At 40.2% G+C, this 20826-nt stretch overlaps 3 protein-coding genes across 3 annotated transcripts; 1 reads left to right on the top strand and 2 right to left on the bottom strand.

Moving 5' to 3' along the window:
• LOC137963793 (acyl carrier protein 4, chloroplastic-like) lies at positions 1-1481 on the bottom strand. The gene is made up of 4 exons (XM_068810996.1): positions 1258-1481; positions 672-758; positions 430-552; positions 1-340 (listed from the first exon to the last, which is right to left on the bottom strand). Exons 1-4 carry the CDS (start codon positions 1324-1326, stop codon positions 206-208), a joined length of 414 nt encoding a protein of 137 aa, XP_068667097.1. The 5' UTR covers positions 1327-1481; the 3' UTR covers positions 1-205.
• A 1873-nt stretch (positions 1482-3354) lies between these two features.
• On the top strand, positions 3355-9483 carry LOC137962757 (mitochondrial phosphate carrier protein 3, mitochondrial-like). The gene is made up of 6 exons (XM_068809806.1): positions 3355-3829; positions 5579-5940; positions 6025-6068; positions 8633-8847; positions 8940-9064; positions 9166-9483. Exons 1-6 carry the CDS (start codon positions 3500-3502, stop codon positions 9221-9223), a joined length of 1134 nt encoding a protein of 377 aa, XP_068665907.1. The 5' UTR covers positions 3355-3499; the 3' UTR covers positions 9224-9483.
• Positions 9484-10738: 1255 nt separating this feature from the next.
• Positions 10739-20804, bottom strand: LOC137962251 (beta-amylase 7-like). The gene is made up of 10 exons (XM_068809013.1): positions 19832-20804; positions 18971-19252; positions 18209-18286; positions 17898-18101; positions 17260-17454; positions 16103-16267; positions 15735-15995; positions 12220-12438; positions 11864-12083; positions 10739-11171 (listed from the first exon to the last, which is right to left on the bottom strand). The coding sequence occupies exons 1-10, from the start codon at positions 20228-20230 to the stop codon at positions 11143-11145; spliced, it is 2052 nt and encodes a 683-aa protein (XP_068665114.1). The 5' UTR covers positions 20231-20804; the 3' UTR covers positions 10739-11142.
• Positions 20805-20826: the final 22 nt, after the last annotated feature.

The raw sequence follows: 20826 nt of genomic DNA on the forward strand, positions 1-20826 counted from the left end.
TGAAATCCTTAAATTCTTTCTCAACCAGAAAAAATAAAATAAAAAATCCTTGCCTAAATTATAAATTATGACGAGCTAGAAAAACCCAACTCACCACTACAATCACCACCCTCCTCTACTGCAAATCCAAATTCACGAGAAACACTGACCTTCTACAAATCCAAAATTGCTAAACTTATCCTCTCACCCCCTTCTCTTCATCAATCTAAGCTGCCTCGGCCTTCTTCTCCACCAGCTTCTCAATCATGTCCGCTGCTTCTTGGACAGTTGTAATGTTTTGCGAGCTTTCCTCTTCAATATTGATGTTGAATGCTTCCTCCAGGGCCATTACAATCTCCACCTGTAAAATACAATTTCTCATGGAAAGAGACCATCGGAAATCCAGTCTTGCAATCAGAGTGAGCGAAGAGTGGGATATGGGAGACCTACTGTGTCAAGTGAATCAGCACCGAGGGCAGAGAATTTGGATGTTGGAGTAAGGGGAGACTCAGGAGGAAGAGCAAGTTGATTTCTTACTAAATCACACACCTTATTGACAGTCTCCGGTTTAGCCTGTTTAGTCAGGTAAAACTATCAGACACTTTTAAAACTTCAAAAGGGTTTCTGAGTCCATTAATGGCGTTTCTTTAGAATAAAAAATAATTGGTAATGTAAAGGTCGAGCAAGTTTACCGAGCAGCTGATGCGGAAAGAGGAGGATCGCAGAGAAGGGAATCTGCTCACAGAGGCCATCTTTAAGCTGGAATGCTTTCCTGATGCCTGCACAGGTTTTTTTGTTCAAGTAAATATTGTTAGGAAAGTGAAAGCATGGAATCAACTATTGGGTTTGATGACATCCTTCCAAAGCTCTAAAAAACTGCTACATTTCATCTCAAGAAAAGATGGTAAAGGAATTGCAGCCAGTGGCGGTCAATTCCCATTCATCAATATCCAGTTGCTACTGACAGCAAAATGTTGTCTCTTTCCCAGTAAACGAAGAAGAAAACAAACTGCAGAGAATTTTATAAACCAATTTCTCCACAAATGCAGTTTCAATCTCCACCTTAAGGATTCAAACCAATCATAGCAGTAAAAGCGGAAGTAATTCTGTAAATCAGTATCAAAACAGAAATGATCAACTAACAGCAAATCAAGTAAAACAGCATGATCATCCAAAACCGTCGCCATCCATAGAACAGCATCAAATCCACGCAAATTGAAAAGGGAAAGACAAACCAGGGAAACCCAGAACAAATGCAGACGGGAAGAAGACATTCACCTGAGAGCTTCCTCTGGGAAGCTTCAACGAAGAACCCAACTTGATGATAGTGGCGGAAACCGAGGCCATTGAAGCAGGCGAGCTCTCACCAGGAGGAATGAAAGGAAGCTGAACAAGAAGAGATGATGATAGAGGGAATTAAATGCGCTGAAAATTCTGGAGTTCGAGTCCGAGTGGCATCCATGCGCCGCCAAAACTCTTATCTACTCCAGGGCGATGACAGATGTTTGATTGGCTAATCCAAACCCATGCGTCAGATTGACCGGATATAATGACTATTATATCGGTTTGCTTGAGATCCAAATGCGGGAGCTGGTTTTTGAAACAAGATGAGCCAGCTTTCAGGCTATTTATATTAGCCAAATTGGCTTATCGTCCATCTTCCAATTGATTATGAACTAACATGGGTGATCCAATACGAAAAGTTATTTCATATTAAATATATAAAACGATTATCTCATAATTGTTGATCGTCAAATTGGCTTATCGTCTATCTTTCAATTGATTATGAACTAACATGGGTGATCCAATACGAAAAATCATTTCGTGCTAAACATATGAAACAGTTATCTCATAATTGTTGATCGAATGGCTAAGAAAGTCGTTGATCATGATCTGATGAGTAAGATAGCGTTTCACATATTTTGCACTAAATATTTTTTTTTAGCTAAAACTGAGAAATTATTGATTGTGTCATTTCCTTTGATGTTTGTTGAAATAAGAGACAAAATGATCGAATTTAATTTTTTTAAAAACAATAATGTCAATTTTGAGGTAAAATATAATATTGGGAAAATGAAGGCTTCTAGAATATTCTTATAACCAACAAGCAACTTGCAATTTTTTTCAATTTATTTAATAAAACAAGAGGCAAAAATATTCAGAATTAATTGGTCTATCTAATAAAGGAGAAAATTGGATTAAAAATATAAGATATAAATTGATAAGTCGAATCCACACCCATGCCTCAGATTAACACAAACTGGACCCGATACCATCGTATTAAGTCTACTTGAGGATCCAACTTGTGGAGCTGGTTTTTGAAACTAGATGACTGCGATTTGCACAAGCCACATTAGCTTGACATCTACCTCTCAATTGTTATGAGCCAAAAAATTGAAAAATTGACAATTGAGATGTCATTCCTTGTGTGCAGTCTAAATAAGAGACTTATTGATTGATTGATCAATCTATTTTGATTGATTGATCATGCTTTATAGAACTGACTTTGCTGTGTTCCGCATGATTGATCATTCTAAAGTGGATTTTTTTTCTAAGTGGCTATCATGAAGCCATGAAGCTTGATTTTTTTTTTTTTTTTGGCATAGTGAAAACTTACCTGTTCATCAATTTAATTTAGTTTGGTTGGGTCAACTCGGTGATAAAAGTTAATTTGGTTTTAAGCACCGGGTCAGAGTTGGCCTCTTTGACCATTCCTTTCCATTAAGAGTAGCAAGACTTGATTAAGGAGGTGAATTTCATAAAAGGAGGGCTTTCAATTTCCAAAGGTCAGGACTCATACATGAAAGATAGTTGCGGGTCAACCAAGACTTGGAAATTCAATTCTGACCCAAAAGACGCCAGAGAACGGACCAAATATTATGACTCACCGGGTTAAAACACCATCCTTTGCCCTCTGATTTACCTCGAGTCTGAACTGAGTCAGCTTTGAGTAACCAGTCGGAATAACAAACTTTTTCATGTGCGTTTTTGTAAAATCAATTACTTTCAAATTTTCCGCTTCGAAACTTCGTAGACGTGAATGGACCGGGTCCGAGTTGTCGGAGGACCGCGAATCGGTGACCGGCTGTTCTGGACTTTCGGGTTCGCCGTTCTAGAAACTGACGCATTGGATGACCCAAATAACATGGAATATCTGAATCCGAATCTTTCCTGGAAGACTGCCCTAGAATTTCATTTCGCTCTTACGAATGCACCTACATTCTTCAATATTTACATCAGTACCCTCCTTGTTTAACATGGCATCACAGGTAATTTCATTGAGAAAAGAGGCCAATATTGGGAGGCTACCCTGGAGATACTTTTCTATAAATGACGCTAACGGAGGCAGAGGAAACGGAATCTGGTTCTGGACTCGCTGGGCAGCGAGAACTCCGGGGAAAACCAAACTCTAATCAAATTTCTTGCTTTTCCCTCGAATCCCAGGCATCGCTTTTTGTCTCCGGGTCTCTAAATCCTCATTTCCTTCGCTTCCTCATTCGTCTCTCTCCTCGTCGTCGAGATGGATGTGTGGGAAAGATCTCACCGATCTCTCGTCCCCAGCCATCTCTACTCTAGCTCCTCTGCACAAGCCTTGAACTTGGACGGGGCCTTGAGCAAGATACGTGGTTTTTCGTCTCCCTCACCCTCGTTAACGCAGACCTCGTTCGCATCCTCCACATCTCATGGACCCTCCTCCAAGTCTTTCGTCATTCCCGCGCCCAGCGAGCCTGGGAAGATCGAGATGTACTCCCCGGCTTTCTACGCCGCGTGCACGGCCGGTGGGATCTTGAGCTGTGGGCTCACGCATATGGCTGCTACGCCCCTTGATCTTGTCAAGTGCAATATGCAGGTTTGTAAACTATTGGAGTTAGCAGATCGTATCTTTTTTTTTTTTTTACACGAACTGATGATCTACTAGAGCTGTGAAGTATGTCTGGTTGCATTTTCCTTTTATGCCGATTTTGTTTGTTGGAAACATAAGCGGTTGTGCTTGCAGAACAATTTCAATTATTTTAGGGGGTTAGGAATCAGGAGATGAAGTTCATCCAGATTACTTAAGTCATTCAATGAAGCCCTTAGTGGTGCACCAGCGCCAGCTTCAGGTTATCTGGATGAAGCACGTCAGGCTTCAATCGTGGAATCAGGAATCCGCCCAAATTTGCGATACATCCACTTGAAGCCATCGGTCGGGACGCGTCTCTTCCTCCCGATTTTTTTTCTTCTCTCCCGCTCTGTTCTCCCTCTCGGCTTCTTCGTCTCTTCTCCCTCTTTCTGCTCTCCTCCTCTCGGTCTGCCTCTCTCTCGCTCGCACTCGCTCTCCCTCTTGGCCTCCCTCTCGCTTTTTCCTCTCGGCCTCCGCCTCTTCTCCCTCTTGGCCTGCGATGAGTGACGGAGGCAAGCGAGGACGGCATTCTCTGGCCTCTGCGGTGAAGGGCAGCGCTGGCTGGCACGGGGTGAGCCAGGCGACGCCGATGACGGTGGCCGACGTGGCCGCCATCGATTCCCCTCTGCACGTGACTGGAGGTTGCAGACGACCTCCAACGGGCAGAAAACAGAATAAAAATTAATAAATTAATATATTGATATAATATATATATATATATTTTTTATTACTATATTAAATTAGTCATTTAAGAGAGTGGTCAATTATTTTTGTTTAATTATTCTTTTTTATGTTAAGATATATTTTATGTTATTAATAAATTAATTTATTTATTTATTACATTCGTTTATGTTATTTTTTAATTTTTTTTATAATTAATCTGTACACAATTAATTGTCACACATAATTATTATATTAATGTACAATAAACTATAATCATTAATTAACATAATATTTTTTTTGTATATTAATATATTTTAATTATACTTTATATTACTTATTAGTGTGATAATTATGTTTGTTTTAGTTAATATGGTGTTTAGGTATATATATGTTTTATTTAAGTATATTATTATTATTATTAATTTTATATCATATTTTTTCATTTTGGCCACTAACACTGAAATTTGTTTTATAGTGCACGAACTGTGTACACTAACACTCAACTTGAACTTGAAATTGAATTAAATCATTGACTTGAATTTAAAGTTAAACTTCAAGAAATTACTTAGGTCGACTAACCCCCTTAATGTAGATCTTCTCTTGTCATGACTTCGAATTCCTATCAATCATTGAGGTACTTATTCCTTTAGATTCGAGTTGGGTTTTCTACTGCCTAGGAGAGTCGAAATTTCATCTGATACTGGGTTTTTTTAGATCAATTTAATTTCTTTCCTGGGTTTCATTTATTGGTCATTGGTGTTAGATACTTAGATCTGTGCTTTATTATATTAGCTTGTCTTTTGATTAATTTGTAATTTGTATGGAAAAGGTGGTTGATTTGGTTCATTAAATAGAATGCAATAATTAGTTGATTAGGCATTTGATAGCGTACATTTCTCTTTTGTCTTATCTATGTGCTTGGTAACGCCTTTATGTTTTTTTTTTTTCCTTAAAATTTTTTGAGTCTTGGATATTGGTTTCCTATGATTGTCTCAGTTTTATTGGTTTAGTCTTGGATTTTTGGAGCATTATCTGTTGTTTATCTGCTTTCAGATAGATCCTGCAAAGTACAAGAGTATTTCCTCTGGTTTCGGTGTCCTACTCAAGGAACAGGGGCTCCGAGGTTTCTTCAGGGGATGGGTGCCAACTCTTTTAGGTTACAGTGCACAAGGGGCCTGCAAGTATGGATTCTACGAATTCTTTAAGAAGTACTACTCTGACCTCGCTGGACCTGAATATGCTGCCAAGTACAAAACCTTGATTTATCTGGCTGGGTCTGCATCTGCTGAAGTGATAGCTGATGTTGCTCTGTGCCCAATGGAGGCTGTGAAAGTTCGTGTTCAAACTCAACCTGGATTTGCTAGAGGTTTGTCTGATGGATTACCAAAGTTTGTGAAATCTGAAGGAGCACTTGGGTATGATTTTCCTTTTGAGCTTTCAATTTTGTTAGGAACCTCTTCATGTTGTATACTTTTCTAATGTTGACTATTATTTTGCAGTTTGTACAAGGGGATTGTACCTCTATGGGGACGTCAAATTCCATGTAAGCTGGGAACTAGATATGCTTGTTTTCGTCTTGTTTTGGTATTGTCTGTTCACTTATTGTTTGAGAACTCTTCAAGTTAGTGTCTGTACAGCTTTGCTACCATGAACGACCTGTGAATAATACACTAGAGGTTATATTAGTAAATTTCTTAATAAAAAAATTTGTTGCATGTTGCTTTTTGTCTTAATTACTGTACCTGCATTTTTTATATTCAGATACTGTTTTTGTATGCCGTGTGGTTGGGTTTATAGTTTCTCTATGAGGAATTTCCAAAAAAAATTACTCATTTTTTGAAGTTAGAAACATGTGGTTGGGTTTATAGTCAGCCTTCACCAATTTTTTTGCTTTACGGAACTATGGTATCTAAGTATGTTGATGCAGTTAATAAATATGTTATCTGGTGTCAAGTATGTGCCACTTTATTAATTCTCTTGTTTTGAATTTCATTACTTTCAGTCCTGTGGCTTTGTGCTGCACATAGTTCTTCTTGAAATTCCACTCATGAATTTCAAGATTTTATCTGTGCAGATAGCATGGTATCCTCTCTGCTTGAGACTTCTCCATCTTACTGGATTTGCACTCCAATGATGTGGTTTACAAAATTAATATTCTAAAATTGATTGAATTTTGTGTGCCTCAGCAAGTTTTTTGCTTTACGAAACTGTGGTATCTAAGTATGTTGATGCAGTTAATAAATATGTTATCTGGTGTCAAGTACCTGCTACTTTATTAATTCTCTTGTTTTGAATCTCATTACTTTCAGTTCTTCTGTGGCTTTGTGCTGCACATAGTTCTTCTTGAAATTCCACTCATGAATTTCAAGATTTTATCTGTGCAGATAGCAAGGTATCCTCTCTGCTTGAGACTTCTCCAAGTTACTGGAGTTGCACTTCAATGATGTGGTTTACAAGAATAATATTCTAAAATTGATTGAATTTTGTGTGCCTCACCTTCTTGCTTTACTTTTCAGAATTTTTTGCTGTTGATTTATTCTTGATGTAGCTTTTTGATATTTTGGATGTATAACTTTTTAGAATCCCATCATGATTATCATAATTTCACATGTGTGAATAGTGGACCAGCATCTATGCTTTGCTCCTCTGTTTAGTGCTGCAATGGAGTTTGGGTATCATGCTCTCTTAAGAAAAGAGTCGGAATAGTAGTTTGTGGCATGAAAAATGGAATGCCTTTCTAGTATTTGAGGAAGTAGATTTCTTGATGTCAAAATGCATCAACAAGTGAGATGTGGCTTAGCTGTAAATTTTTTAACATTTGAGTTTTTATGCTACCCTTCTTTTTAGCTATATTCTCCATAGTTATTCTTTGATATTTGCTCATGATTCGCAAAATTTCATCTCTGAGCAGAAGGCAGGTTGTTTTCTCTGTTAGTGTTTGCTCCATATTTAATCTCTGGTGAAATTTGAAACCAACGAAGTAAATAAATAAATGCTCTTGATCCATTGAATATATTTAAAATTAAATTGGTTTATGCAAATTGTGAACTCTTTGTTTTACATGTAGAAATGTGATGGAAAACCAGAGAAAAGAGAGAGAGAGAGCTTACCTGAGACTTTGAGGGTTCCGACCTCCAAAATTTCCAGAATTCTTCTCTGCTGCCCCCTTTATCTCCAGTTCCTTTATTCCCTTATCCCCCCACGGTTGTCCTGCCTCAACTAACTGTCCTGGGAAGGACAGTCGGACTGTGCTGTTGTCTCCCCTTCTGGTTCTCCTCTAATCCCCTCATTTCCTCCTCGGATTCCTTTTCTGCCCCTTCTCTCGTATACTTGGTAACTTGAGGGTCTATCAAAATGCTCTCTACATTCATGCTTTCTTTCCACTGGTTTCTCCTTAGTGTGGTTTGTTGATTCTTTCATGCATATATCTTCACTGGCTGAAGTGGATATAAATTGTGCCTGCAATGGTGGAAAATTTTATGCTGTCATGGATTTTTTAAGATCTGGAAGTGTTGGTGTAGAGGCTCATGTTTTACTTTTGTTAATGAATAGTCCTACATGGATATTGAATTTATTAGTTGAGAAAGACGCTTCCTAAGGTAGCTAGTCATTTTGGGATAGGACCCAATTTAACAACTTTCATGAGCTCACTTTTTAATATAGATTGTTGTTTCTTTCACACATATATCTTCTTGGAATCACATAATGACTTCCAAGATTTCGCATGTGTGGATAGGGAATCGCCATATCTGCTTTTGAGTCTCTTCTCTACATAATGGAGTTGAACTCAAATGCAATGGTGGACATTTGTTATGGTGCTTTGCTATGTTTTTTTCTTTTCTTTCTTCTTTTTATTCTGTCAAAGTGTCATACATTTTTATTTTTATTTTGTAAGAATGAGATTTTTTGGTACTTGATGTATGAAGAATGAAAATCGTTATGGTTGAAATTGTACCTGGATTTACACTTCTAGACACAGAGTATGGTGTTGTACATTGTCATTAACAATTCCATAGAAACTTCCAGAACTTGCCTAAATTTGCATTAGACAACATTTATTTGGGTATTAATTAAGTTGTTTATAATCGAGAAGATTGGTGACTGCAGACACAATGATGAAGTTTGCAACTTTTGAAACAATTGTGGAGATGATTTACAAGTACAGCGTTCCAAAACCCAAAGAGCAGTGCAGCAATAGTTTGCAACTGGGTATCAGTTTTGGTGGTGGTTATATCGCTGGTGTGTTCTGCGCTCTTGTCTCTCATCCTGCTGATAATCTCGTGTCTTTCCTTAACAATGCAAAGGGGTCTACTGTGGGCGATGTAAGCATCTCTCCTATGTATGAGCTGTATCATTTAGTTTTGCTATGAATGTTTTGTTGACACAATGTTTTTATTTTTGTTTTGTTTTGCAGGCGGTAAAGAAGCTTGGGTTATGGGGTCTCTTCACTCGTGGTCTCCCACTTCGTATTGTTATGATCGGCACACTGACTGGAGCTCAGTGGGTTATCTATGACGCCTTCAAGATTTCTGTTGGAGTGTAAGTTTCTTCTCGTTTTACTCTGATCTTGTTTAAAGATGAATTTCACCCCCTGTCGTCCATTCTAATACATATTTTCCTATCCAACTCTGTGAAACCAGGCCAACCACCGGTGGAGTTGCTCCGGTAGCTGAAGTTGCAGCTAAGGCTGCAGCTTGAATGTGAATGTGCTGTTGGCTTCAGTTTGAAGAAGGGTTTTAACCTTCGTTGAATTTTCGTCCAATTTGGTAAGGATGTTTTTCATCTCATCCTACATATACATGTATAGAAATTTTTATTTTTTTTCTTTCAAGACAGCGTTCGAGTTAGTAATAGCGACAGATGGGGGGTAGAGTCTCTCATATTTTTGGGTTTTGTACCGAACATGAATCTTCAATATTCATTATTTGATAATGCAGCTTGTTGAAAGCACGTTTTATTTCTAACAGTTGTCCATCCATCTCTACCGAATTGCACTTTCGGAACGCAGTTTGCAATCGGACAGGGTAATTGGTTCAATAATAAATATGCGCATCTCTGCTAGTGATGATGATGAATGCCTTTTGATCTCCTGTCCTAGCTATCACTCGTGAGATCAACAGCGAGGTAGGACCAAAAAAGAATCGGAACGAAGCAGTGGGGGTGTTGCAAATTCGATGCTGCCATCGATGATTCCGACAGTGAATGGTAGTCCGGTTGTTGTCGGGTTGCTAGGTCTGGAAATCCTCTCTGTGTCGTCAGAAATGCGATGATGAGTCTTCCACTGTCAGGTAAGGTCGTCGGACTCCTTCCTCAAGAACGGCAGTGGGGGCGACTGCAGGAAGGAGTTTCGATTGGGGACAACGATCACCCCTCTTGCTCCGGTCTGCAGGAAGTTGTGTAGAGAGCCACTTACGAGGGAAGAAGTCCTCTGATGGGTGTTTAATACCTTTGTGAACAGTTACACTAATGGAAGAAGATGCCATCACAGTAAAGAAGAAAAAGAAGGAAAAAACAAATAGGATATGCAGAACAAAAATAAGAGCGTTAATGGGTTAATATCATCTGTAGATTCTTTTTTTCTGGATATCTCTTCTTCGCCTTCCAGTTTTGTAGATTTACAATCATCCTCATTCAAATAACTGCTAGACCCTGCTTGATGTACTTACAGCTTAACTGCACATTTTTCACAAAAGAAGCTAGCAGAAAGAACATATGCTAGATATGAATTAAATTTCATTCTGGACTTTCTTTACAAAGGGGTTTAGGGTTGCTCTCATATACATTTAAATGGGGAAAATATAATTGCTTGTATATATCTAAGAGAAAGCGGATAAATATAGCTTTAGATTCAAGTTTAAACTCGTTGAAGAAAAAATATGGAAAAGTCTTACATTACTCTCACAGTAAAAAGTCTCACAGAGTTAGAATTAACATGGTGAACTTTTACAAGAAGCTCACAAAAGGAGGTCTCATAGAAGAAACTTAGTTTAAAATTGTTTTAGTTATGTTAATCTTGTATTTATGTTGAATTATTTAATTATGTTAGGACAAGGATACTTTAATTATAATTAGATTCTATTACTTTCCTCAATGAAGTTTTCCTCTTTTCCAGAAACTCAACGTAGTATCAAAGCAGACAATGATATGAGATGTAAAAGAAGATAAGAGAGAAAGGGAGAGAGAGCCTTTAAGGAAAGAGAGAGCTTGGACGAATTAAGAGAAGGGGAGAGAGTTTAAATGCTCTACCCCAAACCAATGACATCTATTTATAGTTTTTGAGATGATGTTATGATATCCATAATGCCCTTAGGGCTACAAGCTTTACATAAGAAAATATATAAGTAGACATGTTTTTCCCTGACTAATTACATCCTTGTGTCATCTTTATGAAAAATCTTATGATTTACCATGATGCCACCTATCTTGGATGGATCTTCTCCTTGGACATGTTGGCCTTCATTGGTCTTAAAGTGTTGGACCCATCTTCCAACACTTCCCTCAGGTTAGAAATGAGAGAACATCATAAACACCTATCTTGCTGCAAATGGTATATAAGATTTTCCCGTATAAAATAACAGTCCATCATATCTTCCAAAAAAATTATACTTCTTTTATCTCTACAATTGCATATCCAGGACCGTTTCTCCTGCCCACAAAAAGCAATGGTTAGCTTCATGGAAGGAAGTTGCATGAAAGATAATTGGACCAAACTAGATGATTTTTTTGTTAACATCCACAGGACAAAGGAGCTCAGTCAGAATTTTGTCAGCGTATATGCCCTTTTTTTAATATAAAGAAATTCTTGTGGTAGACTGTATATAATATTTCAAGTCAAGTACATCTAATGAAACCTGCTAGAAGAATATTTATCACTTAATATATATTGATCAAACTTAAACACGGTTGGTGAAAGAAACTCTTTATTTTATCTCCCCATCTGCAACCCCTGTAGTGCCCCTGCAGATTTAGTCAAATACTCAAAATACTTCAAAAAAATTCAGTTTCGAAGTTATGGAGTCAAGGAGATGCCAGCGAAAACGTCATTTTTTTAAGCCATGAAATATGAATTATAAGAGGCATGTTTCATCCTTTTTCTTCTTCTTTTTTCCAATTCTATATTCACTGATCGACAACAAAACATAAAACCAAACAATTCAATCCACAAGCTTCTATAAACCTAGTTTCATCCTGGCATCTTAAACCTAATTCCAAGTGCTATTACTTAAATGATATAAGACTTATGGGATGGATATTGTGATTGATATGGAATTAACTGGATCCATCGATCAATTTCTCAAGAAAAATCTTGAAAAGGGATGAAAAAAGATTGATATTTACCATGCATTCTCTTGACAAATCGTTCAAACTCTAAGACGTTATGTCTTTCCATAAGATGAGAACTGAGACGGAGATAGGTAAACGCAGCCAAGTGTCTTCTATCTGGGTCATTCATGGGCTTGGCGTGATCCAAAATCTTGTTATAGCCTATTCTATCATAGCATGGGGTAGCATTCTCAGCAACAACCAGTACACCAACGTCCCATGCAGCATTCAACACCTAGGAAAAAACACATGAATGAACTAATAAGGAGAATTATCTTCAAAAATATCATCAAGAGCACTACATATCATCTTATACCAACAACTGACTCCCTAATTTCCAGAATCTGTACAGCAGTCATCAAACTGTATACCTGCCAGACCAAGCCCTCAGGATCTGCCAAAGCCTCTGGAAAGTCCTCTTGTTGGTCCAAACAACCCAACTCAGTGCATGTGAAGTTAAGAGCAGCTCCATGCTTCTTCAGCATAGCTGTAACTGAAGCATAGCCATCCCTATTGCAAGGGTTGTACAATCCAGCTGCGAGTTCAGCAGCATGGCTGGCTGTCTTGTACCACCAATGAATACCAGATACCTGCTCAAAAAACAAAAAGTATCAGTCAGCAGTCACAGAGTGGATCGGCAGATCCTACAGAGTTTCCAGTGGATTTGACAGACTCACATCATATGGTATCTCTAATAGGATTCGGAGCTTGTATATTTACTTGTTCATTGGAGTTCACTTGTGAGAAAACAAGAGAGAATTGTTTGAGATGATATGGGATGAGTGCAAGAGGTGTAGCAGCGCATTGATAAGGATAGTCTTATTGTTATCAATTAGGAGACCTGAAGGAATATGATGGAAACCAGAGAAGAGAGAGAGAGTTACCTGGAAGCTTCGAGGGTCAAGTCTTCCTGTTGCTAGCTAATTGCATAGTGTCCTCCCTCCTCTACCCCATCTCTTTATTTTTCCTTTCGGCCTCAACTAACTGTCACAGGAAGGACAGCACTGTCATTGTTTACTGGTCCCTCCTTAATACACCGGGTCTATAATAAGGAGCAGAAAGGAAATTCGAGATGCTACAGAGGGAATGGAGAGGACCCTGGACCCAGTGGAGGAGGGACCAGTAAACAGCGACAGTGCTGTCCTTCTTAGGACAGTTAGTTGAGACCAGACAGTTAGCTGAGTTGCGAGTCAACCAGTCAAGCTCGTTCATCAAACTCATGGAAGCGGCTCACCGGATTGATGAGTGCAATTCGGCTCTGGCTCAGGCAAGGTTTAGTAAGTGGGGTGGGCCCGGGATGTAGCGCCAGGATAATCGACACCACGTCGACCCAGGTCTGCAAAATCCCCCTTTCGCGATAGTGCCACCATGGCAACCCCAACCTTTGAACTCCATTTCAATCCCTCTGTCACAGCGAAACCCCCCCCCCCCCCCATGTCGGCTGTTGGAAGCAGAAGCACAGGAAAGGAAAGCGTGTGGCCTCTGCTTCAAATGCAACAAAAAATTTCACCCAAGGCGTTGATGCCGACTGCTGCAAATGAGCTGGATGCTCCTTGCCGACAACAACAACGAAATATCGCCAGATACCGAGACCCATCTCCCGACAGAAGACAACCACCCAGATCAGAAGCTCGTCATGATGCCGATGCACACCCTCCGTGGTGGAGTTACCACCAGCAACATGTTGAAATTAAGGGGATCCATCGGCAACAGATCGATGGTCGTGCTAATCGACAATGGAGCCTATACCTCCTTGGTTCAAGAGATGGGGCTATCCGTGAAACGAAGTTGGACCTTCGCCGTGACGGTAGCAGATGGGCACTGCATTCACGGCGAGTCTCTATCCAAACCTCGAGTTCGGACATCCAAGGGTTGAGGCTCAAGCAACATTTCTACCTCTTTACCTTGAAAGGTGCAGACATCGTCTTGGGTGTGGCATGGCTCCCATCTATCTAATCAGGGGCTCAGTCTGCTCATGAGTCAATGAGTTTGCCCAAGTGGGCTTTCCAAACTTAATCCAGCATTTTTCGGAGAAATGATTGGTACATCCACAGTGGACACACTTTCTATCACTTTTGATATTTGTCCGACCTCGGCCTCTACCAGATCCATCATGGCCTCTATCTCGAGAACTACTTCCTTAGGCTGGAGTAGACTCCACTGACCAAAAAAATTCAATAATGACATATTAACACCCTTATTGTCCTTGTTCTGACTAGACATAACAATAGTCTCTGCTCTCATAACTCGGGTAAATATTGTGGAAAGTGATGACACATCATCTGAAGCTAACAATTGAGCTCTGACTGCATCAAATTCTAATCTCAACCCATCTAGAAATTTTACAGTAAGAACTTGCTCCTATTGTTTTCTAAGTTCTATCTCATCAATAGTAAATGGGTGAAATATGTGGACCTCTGGCACAATACCTTTCAATTCATTGTGATAGTTTGTAACAGATCTCTTACCCCTTTTAAGGCTGAAGAGTCTAGCATATAGCTCATAGATCCTGAACAAGTTACTCTCCTGAGCATAAGCGGTTCCAAGGACACAAACATCTCCGAGGTTGTTTCACAATTAAAAATCTAGTTTCTCAGCCTCGAATCCATCCTGTTCAATAGCCAAGTCATTACTTCACTGTCTTCCACTTCCCAATCATCTATAATGAGGGTAGGAGGATCATCTTGGATAAATTTGGATTTTCTTTTGGCCTTCCGGTAGATTCAAACAGATTTGGAGCAACTTAGATAGTTGTGTTCGTTCAATCTCTCATATGCAATTAATATGAAATCTTTCCCATCTGAATTCACAACATCCCTCAATGGGGTAATAATTTCACTAGACTCAGCCATAAGGACAAGGTAGTCTGCAATTAAGTGATAACTTCACTTCCTGCACAAGTATATCAACAATAGCTATATGGGCCCCACTTCAAAAGCCAATTGAAGGATGACACACGCAATAGGTCACAGAATAGGGTGCGCATAGTGAGAAAGAAGTTAATCTTACTTCAGCAAACCCTCATGGGGTAGAAAATAAACCTAATACTGCTCAATCAGCAGCAAGAACCTTCAACCCTAGGGTTATGGCAGGAAAGAACAGAAAAAAATAGACTTTTACCAACCAGACCACCCCAGACTCGAAATCCCCTTTCTTATGAGGTCATAGGCTTCAAGAGAGAAGAAAGACGCTTCAAACGCTGGTACTATGAAGTGATCAGCTCAGATACCATGTGAAGAATTGAGAGAAATATGGTTGAGAGTGAGAGGAAAGAAGAGAAAGGGAGGATGCGACTTTTGGAGAAGTCATGAGTTTCTGGATAGGGGAAAAGCATGAGCCCCCTAACCCTTTTATTAACTTAAGTGAGGTTGTAGAGGAAAAGACTCATCTACCCCTCTAACATGTACACCTTATATCTCCATATATACAAGTCCAAAATTGATGAAAATGTACCATAGGCACTGCTAAACTTCATGAAACTAATGAGACTCTTCTAATACAATCAGAAGAATCTTGAAGATGGATAGCATGTAGTTAGCTAAAATTAGTGGTCAAGGAATTATGCATGTAGCTGAACCCATCATAAGTAAGATAAAGCTATGACAGCAATGATGAAACCATGAGAGTTTAAACTGGTTGACATATGTAGCATATTAGATAGCTATCACAAATAAAAGAAAAAGGAATGTACTTAAACTTAACAGTGATTCATTCAACATCAGAAATGAGTTTATCATATAAGACCAGTTGTGTAATATATGCCATAGAGGAAATGGTCCAACAGATCACAAAGGAAAATAACATTCAGATAGCAAGCTAAATGAAACAACAACAAGCATTTAACTGAAAAGGACAAACAAAGAACACAAAAAGAATACTTGCCCACCTTTACTGCAATGCAGGTGCCATCAAAAGCCAACTTGGCCAGAGATAAGACCCGATCACCATGATCGACCAGAACCTGAGAGTACCAACCAAGGAAGAATCTACCATAAGAGCTATCATAATCACCTCCATTGCAGAAAAAACCAGTTTCATGGGGGCGGGAGTTATATGTGCCAGCATTATCTGGTCCCCTGGCCCAAATGGAGTGGCCTCGTGCTTCAGCAGCCTTTCTCAATTTTTTCATCAAATACTGATCATAGCACTGCAAATTTCAAAAAGAGAAAAGGAGAATAGCAGGGATTAACATCAGAACTCAACCATAAACTGGAAATGAACATTAATAGAATGAAATGCTGAATAGGTAGTCACCTGGAATTCCCCAATCCCAGGATATCTCCAACCATGCTTCACAGGATAGGATGGGTATCTTAACTCTCCACAGGGACCCAATCCAACTTCAATCCCCAAAATGATGCCTTCCTCAAAGAATTCATCAAATTCCATGCGGAAGCTTCTCATGTAATCAAAATACACCTATCCAGCAACATACTCAAACATAAGAACAAAAAAGGGCATGATAGAAAGCACAGAAGTGCATGAACATGCTATACACAATGACTAATAGAGGAGATTCTTCAACAAAACATCTTATTATTATTATAGAACAAAAAAAAAATTTCATATAACATCGGGGAGTAAAGATGGTTATGTCAGAGTGGTTCCGTCCACTCTTGTTAGAGTTTGTGGTCTGAGTTAGGTACTTGGTTTTTCACACATTAAACGGCTAGTCTTTTCGGGTTGTATTGGTTAGGTATCTGACTCAGAACTCTTGCCAGGGAAGTACTCTTGCCTAGGACTCTAACATGGTATCAGAGTTGGGCACGCCACGGCCCGCATTCGTATCCCGTGAGAAACGGCTCCAGAATGGGCGGGGTAGGTGTCAGAGTGGTTCCGTCCACTCTTGTTAGAGTTTGTGGTTTGAATTAGGTACTTGGCTTTCCGCACCTCAAACGGCTAGTCTTTTCAAGTTGTATTGGCTAGGTATCTGACTCAGAACTCCGAAGTTAAGCGAGCTTGGGCAAGAGTAATTCTAGGATGGGTGACCTCCTCGGAAGTACTCTTGTCTAGGACTTTAACAGATTAAACAAATTCCGTGGAGAAAGAATGCTGCAGGAAAAATAAGTTTCATACAAGAATTTCAAAAGCTAATAGGAAGAGGAATCAACAGCTGTTTTCAAGGAGCTGATACAATTTCCTGTACACAATCATCAGGTTAGAATGGCTGTTTTTACTTATTTATTTAATTTCTAGCAAGTGTACTTCATTAACTGATTTTCTACCACAATGGCAAATTTGGCAGACATCATGAATTTAGCAGGCATCATCATCAAGTTAGCGTTGTGCCAACAGTACTCAGACTGCACACGCCATTTACAAAAACATTGTTTTCTTTAATTGCTAGAATAACCATCATCTTAGAAGAACCTCAAAGAGAAGTGCAGGTGAGAAATCAGAAACCAGTGTACCTCAATAGCAGTCCGACCTCTTAAAACCCTTTCCTTATCGATTCCCCATGTGAGGCACTCAGGGTTTCGTCTACCCTCTCTATCAGTGAAAAATATGTCTGGATTGCTACGGCCAATCTCTGCCACCCAATGAGGCAAGGGAATACAAACATCATCTCCCACATTTCCACCACATTCATGAAATGACATTACAACCTGCAGCAGTTGCAGCTGAATATCAAGAAGCTTTTGGATGCAATAACCAAGACTCATTGCAAACAGAAAAAAAATAAAAAATAAATGAACAAACAAATCAGGCCATTAACAATATTTAGGAAAATATTAGAGTATTTTGACAACCATAACATACATCATTCCATCGTCAGTTAAGGGATTTTGGTATTAATCATCTTCACTATTAGATAACATTTTTTACAGATGAAAAAATGAATAAATAAATAAATTAGAAACTAGTCAGATTAATCTCATTCATATTAAGTGTTTTGCTTTTACCTTACTCTCATTCTTGCAAAAATGCATTTAAAGGACCTCAATGAACTTAATAACTCGTACCAAAAACAAAATGAAGAGAAGCAATAGTATTCATCAAATACAGAGGAAGAAATTGTTAATAGTACATTTTAGAAGCTTACTACAACCTGCAACTTAAGCTTTAGTTCACGCACAATCTGGAAGAGCCGTTTATATCCATTCCAGTTGTACTCCTGAGGGGCATGTGCCTCTACTATTCCCCACCAACAATTAACCATGACACTATCAACATTTATGGATTTTAAAATTCTTAGCTGCTTCTGTAGACCATCTGGGTCCACCAGCTCACACTTCATGTTGATCACTCCCAACTGTAGCATAAATTAAAAAAAACAAATATGAATTGCATACATAAACCAACTGAGAGTTCTTATCCAAAAGAGAGAGTATCCAGGGAAAAATTGATAAAAATACTCACAGGTAGCATCACATAAACTGGTACATAAGGAGTACCACCAAAGTCATGCTCTGGCAGGTGTGAATGAAGGTCTGTCACCTAGTCACAGAAGGAAGAAATGTGCAAAAAGGTGAATCAGTTTGAAGGTAAATCATTTTACATATGAGTTATCACATATACTGGCTTATCTGACACACACAGACACCTAGAAACAGCGATCTGAGCAGGAAGAGGCAAACAATACACTAAATTGAGAAATTCAGCTACCTAGAAACAGTAACATAGATAGATAGATAGAGAGAAAGAGAGACAGAGACAGAGACAGAGACAGAGACAGAGACAGAGACAGAGAGAGGAGAACATATGGTTAAAGATATCTAGTCATTGGTCCAACATATGAATCTAGAGGACATGATGATAAGACCCTTCAGCATTGCGGACAAAGGTAGCATATGAGAAAGACTGTACCATGGAAAAGAGAAATGATGTTCCCAGATGAACTCTTTTTCCACAGGCCTCCCCAGACCTTGACAGAGAAGCCTTTTAGATAGAAATAATTCTCAAATGTTAACTTTACATGCTCATCAACCAATCAATAAACACGCCCACAAATCAATGAATATAACCATCAGAAGACATGCAATAAAAACTTCCAAAAGCATCAACACCTTAATCCATGGCTGAAGCAAAAAATTCAAAAAGAAACAAGAAAGCATGTAGTCAAGCAAAAACAATATGACCTACCAAGAATAAGAATGTACAAGCTCGACAAATCCTTTTTACCTGCTTGTCATTCAGAGTATCAGTGCAACTTCCAATGAGTGTCGAGTTTTCGATTCTCTCCCCTCCGTCTCCGACCATGGCCACAGCCCGTGAGTGGCTCCTGTCAAAGGAAGGCACTGAATGGGGAACAAAAACACCCTTCATCCGACAGGAGCCATAATCAACGGAGCTGCTCCGGGCGCCAGAAGAGATGCTGCCACCTCTCAAGGGAGGTGGCGGCGTTTGAACAGGCACCATTTGTGACGAAGATAATGTCACTGCTGGACCCCCAGTCCTCGTGCTCTGCCAAAGTGCAGATACAAATCTATCATTCCAATTTTCATCATTTCATTGAAGAACACCACTCCAAAGTGTCAGAACATTCAACAAGAAGCACTGGATTTTGCATTATCAGGTTGCAAAGGCAAAAACTGAAGAGAAAGAGAAACATGCAAACTTGTAATGCAAAGCTCTAACTGGGAATTCTTTTCTCCTACGCGCCACCCCAACGCGAACCAGCCCGATCCATACAGTGGCCGGTACGTGACAATTAATCACTTAGCTCACGACGTCAGTTCGATCTACCGTAATAATTTATAGGTAGAATAACAAATTTACTACAATACCCTCCTGCTGAAAATCTGCGGCGGGAGAAAAAACAAAAAAGAGAGAGGAAGGCACGGGGTCACCACGACTGGGAAGAGTAAAAAAGTAAAAAAGAAAGGCCTGGGCCACCACGACGGGGGCAGAGAGAAAAAAGGTGAAAAAGAAAACAGAAAGGCATGCCTCGCCACGCCCGCGGCCAGGCCTTGGAATAGGGATCGAGGCTGGGGAGGAGAAGAGAAAGCGAGTATATAAAAACTATTCGACGAATTGCCTCACCTGGGATCTGGAAGGGAAGGTGGTGCCGTCGGGGAGGACGGCCCAGCCTGCCTCGCGAGCGAGGGCGGCGATCACGTCGTTGATGTCGGCGCGGACGCGGAGGTTGTAGTTCCCGTGCCGCCGTAACCCCGCCAGGATCCTCGCCGTGATGGCTCGCCGGTGCCGCTCCCTAAGCTTCGTCCGCTCCTTCTCCTCTTTTGGACGGCATCGCTTCATACTCCCTTGCTGCTGTGTCTCCATCATTTCCATGCTGCTCCCGCTCGCTACAATTACCGCGGTTGCCATGGCTTTCTTCTCGTTCTCGTCCTCCTCCTCGTCTTCTTCCTCTTTCACTTCCATTTCCATCTCCTCTTCTTCCTCTTCGCTCGTTCCCCTCACTCTCTCCAACTCCTGCGCCATGGTTGGTCACCGCCGCCCCGATCGTGAAGATTTTGATTGTAGCATCTTTGTGCGGTTTCGACTTGTTCTGGTTTATTTGCGCAGCGAAATCGCGGTCTCTGTTTGATGTTCCGTGGCCGGGACTGGCTTTTGCCGCGATTTGGGGCGGAAATTCGCCTCCTAAGGCAAGACGAAGATGGCTTTTTTTTTTTGCCTCTGAAACTATTCTTACTAAACCCTGTTTCAATTAATCGAGCTTCTATCCTCTTCGTCGAAGCTAGGTCTCCTATTCGAACATTGTAGGCAACTTTCGGGTGGCTAGAAACGACGGGACTTACCTGCGTAGCTGCCGGAAACGAGGGCGTGACTCGACGGTGGCTACAGCTGAAAAGAGGTTCTTCCGGTGGGATCTCGATTTTCCCGCTAGCTCAGTAGCAGCAGATCGGCGGCGCGGAGGTGCTGCTGGAGCGTCCGTCTGTATCACCGGCGGTCTTATTGGATTTCCGGCGAGTTTGGCCGGCGGCGAGAGGGGGGAAAGACCTTGCGATTTCTAGGGTTTCGCTCGTGTGGATGCTCGCGTGCAGGAGTTTATGTTGACACGGATGAAGCAGCTTTGG

Source organism: Aristolochia californica, unplaced genomic scaffold, assembly GCF_029961685.1.
Source record: "Aristolochia californica isolate CCGP_79_NKW_82.1479 unplaced genomic scaffold, dmAriCali1.0.hap1 SCAF_4, whole genome shotgun sequence".
In the NCBI taxonomy this organism is placed as follows: Eukaryota; Viridiplantae; Streptophyta; class Magnoliopsida; order Piperales; family Aristolochiaceae; genus Aristolochia; species Aristolochia californica.